At 52.2% G+C, this 10,000-nt stretch overlaps 1 protein-coding gene across 1 annotated transcript in view; it reads right to left on the bottom strand.

The window, feature by feature from the left end:
* The window catches only part of LOC129842069 (multiple PDZ domain protein-like), a 111,630-nt gene extending 102,563 nt beyond the window's left edge, over positions 1–9,067 (bottom strand). The window contains exons 1-4 of the mRNA XM_055910460.1: positions 8,939–9,067; positions 6,978–7,046; positions 6,592–6,714; positions 6,060–6,290 (exon numbers count right to left, since the gene is read on the bottom strand). Of these exons, the coding sequence (XP_055766435.1) occupies positions 6,060–6,290; positions 6,592–6,714; positions 6,978–7,046; positions 8,939–8,947 (432 nt within the window). The 5' untranslated portion in view covers positions 8,948–9,067. The remainder of the gene's footprint in view (positions 1–6,059; positions 6,291–6,591; positions 6,715–6,977; positions 7,047–8,938) is intronic.
* Between the last annotated feature and the right edge of the window lie 933 nt (positions 9,068–10,000).

Below are 10,000 nucleotides of genomic sequence, written 5' to 3'. Positions count from 1 at the left end.
GAGCTGCTCTGTCTAGTCTAGTTACAGGACAGGATCCCTGGGGTTTTTTAATCTCTTCAATATGGAGAGCTGCTCTGTCTAGTCTAGTTACAGGACAGGATCCCTGGGGCGTTCTAATCTCTTCATTATGGAGAGCTGCTCTGTCTAGTCTAGTTACAGGATAGGATCCCTGGGCCTTCTCATCTCTTATTGGTTCGTGCCAGCCAGGCTATGGCTGCTCTGTCTAGTCTAGTTACAGGATAGGATCCCTGGGCATTCTCATCTCTTATTGGTTCGTGCCAGCCAGGCTATGGCTGCTCTGTCTAGTCTAGTTACAGGTAACATGCTGTTACTACAGATGCTTGAGTCTATGGGCATTTCCCCCTGAGTTTTGCCTCTGTTCTCCAGTCAAGGTTACGTAATTCTATTGGGCAAGTAATAGTATTAAACTATTTTCATATTTTGTTCATGGCCTGTAGTTCTATATTTAGTCAATACATCTCTGCATCCTATATTCTTTATCACCTCCTCATCTGTAAAACAAATTCAACAATCTTTTTGCACCTTGACCTCTGGCTCCGTGCCAATTAAATAGGAAGTAAACCCCAGAGCCGGATCCAGCTGCAGTGGAGTATAAACAGCAGCTCAGACAACTAACTAGGCTGCCAGCCGGGTTGTCTAATAGGCTGCCAGCCGGGTTGTCTAATAGGCTGCCAGCCGGGTTGTCTAATAGACTGCCAGCCGGGTTGTCTAATAGACTGCCAGCCGGGTTGTCTAACTAGACTGCCAGCCGGGTTGTCTAATAGGCTGCCAGCCGGGTTGTCTAACTAGACTGCCAGCCGGGTTGTCTAATAGGCTGCCAGCCGGGTTGTCTAACTAGACTGCCAGCCGGGTTGTCTAATAGACTGCCAGCCGGGTTGTCTAATAGACTGCCAGCCGGGTTGTCTAATAGACTGCCAGCCGGGTTGTCTAACTAGACTGCCAGCCGGGTTGTCTAATAGGCTGCCAGCCGGGTTGTCTAACTAGACTGCCAGCCGGGTTGTCTAATAGACCGCCAGCCGGGTTGTCTAACTAGACTAAACAGCAGGGTTATATCCTTCCTGTTTGGCCCTGTCCGGGGGTTTCTTCGGATGGGGCCACAGTGTCTCCTGACCGCTCCTGTCTCAGCCTCCAGTATTTATGCTGCAGTAGTTTATGTGTCGGGGGGCTAGGGTCAGTTGGAATACTTCTCCTGTCTTATCCAGTGTCCTGTGTGAATTTAAGTATGCTCTCTCTAATTCTCTCGTTCTCTCTTTCTCTCTGAGAACCTGAGCCCTAGGACCATACGTCAGGACTACCGGGCATGCTGACACCTTGCTGTCCCCAGTCCGCCCGGCCTTGCTGCTATTCCAGTTTCAACTGTTTCTGCCTGCGGTTACGAAACCCCTACCTGTCCCAGACCTGCTGTTTTCAACTCTTAATGATCGGCTATGAAAAGCCAACTGAGATTTATTCCTGATTATTATTTGACCATGTTTGTCATTTATGAACATTTTGAAAATCTTGGCTCTCTCTAATTTTCTCCTTCTCTCTTTCTCTCGGAGGACCTGAGCCCTAGGACCATACGTCGGGACTACCGGCCGTGGTGACTCCTTGCTGCCCCCAGTCCGCCTGGCCTTGCTGCTATTCCAGTTTCAACTCTTCTGCCTGCGGTTATGGAACCCCTACCTGTCCCAGACCTGCTGTTTTCAACTCTTAATGATCGGCTATGAAAAGCCAACTGAGATTTATTCCTGATTATTATTTGACCATGCTTGTCATTTATGAACATTTTGAAAATCTTGGCTCTCTCTAATTTTCTCCTTCTCTCTTTCTTTCTCTCGGAGGACCTGGGCCCTAGGACCATGCGTCGGGACTGCCGCCCGTGGAGACTCCTTGCTGTCCCCAGTCCGCCTGGCCTTGCTGCTATTCCAGTTTCAGCTGTTCTGCCTGCGGTTATGGAACCGCCACCTGTCCCAGACCTGTTGTTTTTCAACTCTTAATGATCAGCTATGAAAAGCCAACTGAAAATTATTCATGATTATTATTTGACCATGCTTGTCACTTATGAACATTTTTGAACATCTTGGCATAGTTCTGTTATAATCTCCACCCGGCACAGCCAGAAGAGGACTGGCCACCCCTCATAGCCTGGTTCCTCTCTAGGTTTCTTCCTAGGTTTTGGCCTTTCTAGGGAGTTTTTCCTAGCCACCGTGCTTCTACACCTGCATTCTAGCTGTTTGGGGTTTTAGGCTGGGTTTCTGTACAGCACTTCGAGATATTAATTGATGTACGAAGGGCTATATAAAATAAAATTGATTGATTGATTGATAGACTGCCAGCCGGGTTGTCCAACTAGACTGCCAGCCGGGTTGTCTAATAGACTGCCAGCCGGGTTGTCTAATAGGCTGCCAGCCGGGTTGTCTAATAGACTGCCAGCCGGGTAGTCTAATAGACTGCCAGCCGGGTTGTCTAATAGGCTGCCAGCCGGGTTGTCTAATAGGCTGCCAGCCGGGTTGTCTAAATAGACTGCCAGCCGGGTTGTCTAATAGACTGCCAGCCGGGTTGTCTAATAGACTGCCAGCCGGGTTGTCTAATAGGCTGCCAGCCGGGTTGTCTAATAGACTGCCAGCCGGGTTGTCTAATAGACTGCCAGCCGGGTTGTCTAATAGGCTGCCAGCCGGGTTGTCCAACTAGACTGCCAGCCGGGTTGTCTAATAGACTGCCAGCCGGGTTGTCTAAATAGACTGCCAGTCGGGTTGTCTAATAGACTGCCAGCCGGGTTGTCTAATAGACTGCCAGCCGGGTTGTCTAATAGACTGCCAGCCGGGTTGTCTAATAGACTGCCAGCCGGGTTGTCTAACTAGACTGCCAGCCGGGTTGTCTAACTAGACTGCCAGCCGGGTTGTCTAATAGACTGCCAGCCGGGTTGTCTAATAGACTGCCAGCCGGGTTGTCTAATAGACTGCCAGCCGGGTTGTCTAATAGACTGCCAGCCGGGTTGTCTAATAGACTGCCAGCCGGGTTGTCTAATAGGCTGCCAGCCGGGTTGTCTAATAGACTGCCAGCCGGGTTGTCTAATAGACTGCCAGCCGGGTTGTCTAATAGACTGCCAGCCGGGTTGTCTAATAGACTGCCAGCCGGGTTGTCTAATAGACTGCCAGCCGGGTTGTCTAATAGGCTGCCAGCCGGGTTGTCTAATAGGCTGCCAGCCGGGTTGTCTAATAGGCTGCCAGCCGGGTTGTCTAATAGACTGCCAGCCGGGTTGTCTAATAGGCTGCCAGCCGGGTTGTCTAATAGGCTGCCAGCCGGGTTGTCTAATAGACTGCCAGCCGGGTTGTCTAATAGACTGCCAGCCGGGTTGTCTAATAGGCTGCCAGCCGGGTTGTCTAATAGGCTGCCAGCCGGGTTGTCTAATAGGCTGCCAGCCGGGTTGTCTAATAGGCTGCCAGCCGGGTTGTCTAATAGACTGCCAGCCGGGTTGTCTAATAGACTGCCAGCCGGGTTGTCTAACTAGACTGCCAGCCGGGTTGTCTAAATAGGCTGCCAGCCGGGTTGTTTCAATAGACTGCCAGCCGGGTTGTCTGAATAGACTGCCAGCCGGGTTGTTTCAATAGACTGCCAGCCGGGTTGTCTAAATAGACTGCCAGCCGGGTTGTTTCAATAGGCTGCCAGCCGGGTTGTCTACTAGACTGCCAGCCGGGTTGTTTCAATAGACTGCCAGCCGGGTTGTCTAAATAGACTGCCAGCCGGGTTGTCTAATAGACTGCCAGCCGGGTTGTTTCAATAGACTGCCAGCCGGGTTGTCTAAATAGACTGCCAGCCGGGTTGTCTAAATAGACTGCCAGCCGGGTTGTCTAATAGACTGCCAGCCGGGTTGTTTCAATAGACTGCCAGCCGGGTTGTCTAAATAGACTGCCAGCCGGGTTGTCTAAATAGACTGCCAGCCGGGTTGTCTAATAGACTGCCAGCCGGGTTGTTTCAATAGACTGCCAGCCGGGTTGTCTAAATAGACTGCCAGCCGGGTTGTCTAGATAGGCTGCCAGCCGGGTTGTCTAATAGGCTGCCAGCCGGGTTGTCTAAATAGACTGCCAGCCGGGTTGTCTAAATAGGCTGAAAGCCGGGTTGTCTAATAGGCTGCCAGCCGGGTGGTCTAACTAGGCTGCCAGCCGGGTTGTCTAAATAGACTGCCAGCCGGGTTGTCTAATAGACTGAAAGCCGGGTTGTCTAATAGGCTGCCAGCCGGGTGGTCTAGCTAGGCTGCCAGCCGGGTTGTCTAAATAGGCTGAAAGCCGGGTTGTCTAATAGGCTGCCAGCCGGGTTGTCTAACTAGACTGCCAGCCGGGTTGTCTAAATAGACTGCCAGCCGGGTTGTCTAAATAGACTGCCAGCCGGGTTGTCTACTAGACTGCCAGCCGGGTTGTCTACTAGACTGCCAGCCGGGTTGTCTAATAGACTGCCAGCCGGGTTGTCTAATAGACTGCCAGCCGGGTTGTCTAATAGACTGCCAGCCGGGTTGTCTAAATAGACAGCCAGCCTGGTTGTCTAAATAGACTGCCAGCCGGGTTGTCTAAATAGACTGCCAGCCGGGTTGTTTCAATAGACTGCCAGCCGGGTTGTCTAATAGGCTGCCAGCCGGGTTGTCTAGATAGACTGCCAGCCGGGTTGTTTAAATAGACTGCCAGCCGGGTTGTCTAACTAGGCTGCCAGCCGGGTTGTCTATCTTAACAACGAGCAGCTCTGGAAAGGGTGAACTACCCTCAACTGAATGCCACAGATAGATACATACACATGATTAAACCACTGACAGTACGCCTTCTGATCTCTCATAATCTCTCTCTTTCTGTCTCTCTTAACGACTTCCTGATGGGCAGACCACAGGCTGTAAGGATTGCCAACAACACCTCCTCCACACTGACTCTTAACACAGGGGCCCCCCAGGGGTGTGTCCTCGGCCCTCTGCTGTTCTCCCTCAGGCCCCACCCCAGGGGTGTGTCCTCGGCCCTCTGCTGTTCTCCCTCAGGCCCCACCCCAGGGGTGTATCCTCGGCCCTCTGCTGTTCTCCCTCAGGCCCCACCCCGGGGGTGTGTCCTCGGCCCTCTGCTGTTCTCCCTCAGGCCCCACCCCAGGGGTGTGTCCTCGGCCCTCTGCTGTTCTCCCTCAGGCCCCCACCCCAGGGGTGTGTCCTCGGCCCTCTGCTGTTCTCCCTCAGGCCCCCACCCCAGGGGTGTGTCCTCGGCCCTCTGCTGTTCTCCCTCAGGTCCCACCCCAGGGGTGTGTACTCAGCCCTCTGCTGTTCTCCCTCAGGCCCCACCCCAGGGGTGTGTCCTCAGCCCTCTGCTGTTCTCCCTCAGGCCCCACCCCAGGGGTGTGTCCTCAGCCCTCTGCTGTTCTCCCTCAGGCCCCACCCCAGGGGTGTGTCCTCGGCCCTCTGCTGTTCTCCCTCAGGCCCCCACCCCGGGGTGTGTCCTCGGCCCTCTGCTGTTCTTCCTCAGGCCCCCACCCCGGGGTGTGTCCTCGGCCCTCTGCTGTTCTCCCTCAGGCCCCACCCCAGGGGTGTGTCCTCGGCCCTCTGCTGTTCTCCCTCAGGCCCCACCCCAGGGGTGTGTCCTTGGCCCTCTGCTGTTCTCCCTCAGGCCCCACCCCAGGGGTGTGTCCTCGGCCCTCTGCTGTACTCCCTCAGGCCCCACCCCAGGGGTGTGTCCTCGGCCCTCTGCTGTTCTCCCTGTTCACGTACGACTGTGTGGTTCTGCACGACACCAACTCCATCATCAAGTTTGTTGACGACACCACGGTTGTAACTAACAAAGACGATTCAGCCTACATGGAGGAGGTAAGTGAGTTGGCATTGTGGTGCCATGACAACAACCTCTCCCTCAACGTCAAAGTCAAAACAAAGGAGTTGATTGTTGACTTTAGGAAGCAGAGGAGGAAACACGCCCCGATCCAAATCAACGGGACTGCAGTAGAGAGAGTCACGAGTTCTAAGTTTCTCTGCGTCCACATCACCGAGGACTTGTCATGGACTAACAACATCCCCCACCACTCCCCTCCACACATACCTGGTTGCCCATCCTGGCCACCCTCTGTTGTTGCTGGGCGAGGAGAGGGAGTGGGGGCGAGGAGAGGGAAAGGTCGTTGGTTCCCGTGGAGACGGAGACGTCCCTAGCAATGAGCAGTTTGACCCTTGACCCTGCGTTGCGGAGAACGTGAGCCACTTCCTCGTTGCCCATGCCCGCCAGGTCTGTGTCCCCGATACGCAGGATGTGGTCCCCGCTGCGCAGACGCTTGTCCTGGGAGGGGAGGTATGTTACGTCACTTTTTAATCACTTTTACAGATTTTTGTGTTCTACTTTGACATGGTGACGTCGCAAGTCACATTTTTTAAAGGCTAACTCAGTAATTTAAAGACAAATCACAAGTGGATGGTTGTCGTATACAGCAGGGTTGAAGATGACACTGGCAAAGTCAAAACCTGTTTGATGCTACGGTGTGTTTCATGTCAATATTATCCAGCAGTGTGACTTTGTCACATATCACTTAGGTGATCAAACGAAGTTGATATCGTATTGACTGATTGATTGATTGACATACCAGTCCAGCAGGTCCACTTGGTAGGATGGTTTTGACCAGGACTCCAGAGGATCGACCCCCTACAATGCCGAAGCCCAGCCCCTTCCCATCGTTCTCCAGCTCTATCAACTCTATGTGACGCTTCTGAGAGGGAGAGAGAGAGAGAGAGAGAGAGAGAGAGAAAGAGAAAGGGGAGAGAGAGAGAGAGAGAGAGACAGAGAGACAGAGAGAGAGAGAGAGAGAGAGAGAGAGAGAGAGAGAGACAGACAGACAGATAGACAGGGTCAACTACACACACACACACGGTTTCATAATTTACTGTAAAACACGGGAACTCACCTCGTGGTGAAGTATGTAAGACATGGGAACTCACCTCGTTGTGAAGTATGTAAGACATGGGAACTCACCTCGTTGGCGATATACGACAGGTTTCTTCCCATCGATAAGGTCCGGGAGATTCGTGGAGGTGTACATAACTGGGAAAAGAAGGACACTAATGTCAGCTGATTAGACCTGCTGGGACAACGGGAGAGGAGAACAGTAATGTCAGCTGATCCCGAATCAATTGTCCCTTTTTGGATCCTGATGAATCAGACGACATGAACCGAGATCAGCACGAGATCAGTACGAGATCAGCACTCGTACTGAGACACTTCATGAGTATGTATGGGGTTGGACAAAAAAAATGTGAGGTGAAAAGGTACCCCTTTGCCCGTATCCACAAAGCATCTCAGAGTATCATCGCTGATCTACGATCTGTCCATACAATCAAATCAAATCCAACTTTATTTGTCACATGCGTTGAATACAAGTGTGGAGGCTATATACAGGGGGCACCAGTACCAAGTCAGTGTGGAGGCTATATACAGGGGGCACCAGTACCAAGTCAGTGTGGAGGCTATATACAGGGGGCACCAGTACCAAGTCAGTGTGGAGGCTATATACAGGGGGTACCAGTACCGAGTCGGTGTGGAGGCTATATACACGGGGCACCGGTACCGAGTCAGTGTGGAGGCTATATACAGGGGGCACCAGTACCGAGTCAGTGTGGAGGCTATATACAGGGGGCACCAGTACCGAGTCAGTGTGGAGGCTATATACAGAGGGCACCAGTACCGAGTCAGTGTGGAGGCTATATACAGGGGGCACAAGTACAGAGTCAGTGTGGAGGCTATATACAGGGGGCACCAGTACAGAGTCAGTGTGGAGACTATATACAGGGGGTACCAGTACCGAGTCAGTGTGGAGGCTATATACAGGGGGCACCGGTACAGTCAATGTGGAGGCTATATACAGGGGGCACCGGTACCGAGTCAGTGTGGAGACTATATACAGGGGGTACCTGTACCGAGTCAGTGTGGAGGCTATATACAGGGGGCACCAGTACCGAGTCAGTGTGGAGGCTATATACAGGGGGCACCGGTACCGAGTCAGTGTGGAGGCTATATACAGGGGGCACCGGTACCGAGTCAGTGTGGAGGCTATATACAGGGGGCACCGGTACAGTCAATGTGGAGGCTATATACAGGGGTACTGGTACAGAGTCAATGTGGAGGCTATATACAGGGGTACTGGTACAGAGTCAATGTGGAGGCTATATACAGGGGCACCGGTACCGAGTCAGTGTGGAGGCTATATACAGGGGGCACCGGTACCGAGTCAGTGTGGAGGCTATATACAGGGGGCACCAGTACAGAGTCAATGTGGAGGCTATATACAGGGGGCACCGGTACCGAGTCAGTGTGGAGGCTATATACAGGGGTACTGGTACAGAGTCAATGTGGAGGCTATATACAGGGGGCACCGGTACCGAGTCAGTGTGGAGGCTATATACAGGGGGCACCAGTACCGAGTCGGTGTGGAGGCTATATACAGGGGGCACCAGTACCGAGTCAGTGTGGAGGCTATATACAGGGGGCACCGGTACCGAGTCAGTGTGGAGGCTATATACAGGGGGCACCAGTACCGAGTCAGTGTGCGAGAGTACAGGTATCTTATTCATTATGAACTAAAAAGCTAAAAACTGATCCTAGACCAGCACTAGACCAGAATAGGATACGATATAACCCACACCCTTACCTGAGTCATACACTGTATATTATTCATTATGAACTAAAAGGCTAAAAACTGATCCTAGACCAGCACTAGACCAGAATAGGATACGATATAACCCACAACCTTACCTGAGTCATACACTGTATATTATTCATTATGAACTAAAAAGCTAAAAACTGATCCTAGACCAGCACTAGACCAGTAACAGGATACGATATAACCCAAACCCTTACCTGAGTCATACACTGTATCTTATTCATTATGAACTAAAAACTGATCCTAGACCAGTAATAGGACACGATATAACCTTTACCTGAGTCATACACTGTATCTTATTGGTCACGGCGCTGTTCTCTGTGTTGAGAGCACTGAGACTGCCTCCGTAGTTCTGCCGAGGTAGGAACGGTTTAGCAGGGGGGCTACCTCCTCCTCCTCCTCCTCCTCCTCCTCCTCCTCCTCCTCCACTACTACTGCTGCTGTTGTTCTGGGCCCAGGTATAGGAGTCGCTATGGGAGATGGTCCTCAGGCCCAGAGACATGGCCGTGGAGAGACCCGTGTTGAGGGAAACAGACTTAGGTACTGACTTCTTCTCCTGGGAGAGAGAGGAGAAGGAAGGAAGGGGGGGAGTTAAACATCTCTGTTTTGCTGATCTTCTCCTGGGAGAGAGAGGAGAAGGAAGGAAGGGGGGGGGGGGAGTTAAACATCTCTGTTTTGCTGATCTTCTCCGGGGAGAGAGAGGAGAAGGAAGGAAGGGGGGGAGTTAAACATCTCTGTTTTGCTGATCTTCTCCGGGGAGAGAGAGGAGAAGGAAGGAAGGGGGGGAGTTAAACATCTCTGTTTTGCTGATCTTCTCCGGGGAGAGAGAGGAGAAGGAAGGAAGGGGGGGAGTTAAACATCTCTGTTTTGCTGATCTTCTCCTGGGAGAGAGAGGAGAAGGAAGGAAGGGGGGGGAGTTAAACATCTCTGTTTTGCTGATCTTCTCCGGGGAGAGAGAGGAGAAGGAAGGAAGGGGGGGGGGGGGTTAAACATCTCTGTTTTGCTGATCTTCTCCGGGGAGAGAGAGGAGAAGGAAGGAAGGGGGGGGGGGGTTAAACATCTCTGTTTTGCTGATCTTCTCCGGGGAGAGAGAGGAGAAGGAAGGAAGGGGGGGGTTAAACATCTCTGTTTTGCTGACAGGTGTGTGAATGTCCACCACATAACATCCATCCTTCCAACTGGGATCGTGATGTTGTGTAAACCGAAGTCCATTCCTTGTCTTTGGTCCATCCCATCTAAACAGCTAATCTAATCCAGTTCCGTGTTTTACAGAGACGAGAGCAGAGGAGTTATAGAGGTAGTGTACTGTAGTCAGTCTGTCTAACAGGTAGGAGGTATA

The sequence above is a fragment of the Salvelinus fontinalis genome, unplaced genomic scaffold, assembly GCF_029448725.1.
Source record: "Salvelinus fontinalis isolate EN_2023a unplaced genomic scaffold, ASM2944872v1 scaffold_0010, whole genome shotgun sequence".
NCBI lineage: Eukaryota > Metazoa > Chordata > Actinopteri > Salmoniformes > Salmonidae > Salvelinus > Salvelinus fontinalis.
This window is presented reverse-complemented; position numbering and strand designations above follow the sequence as displayed.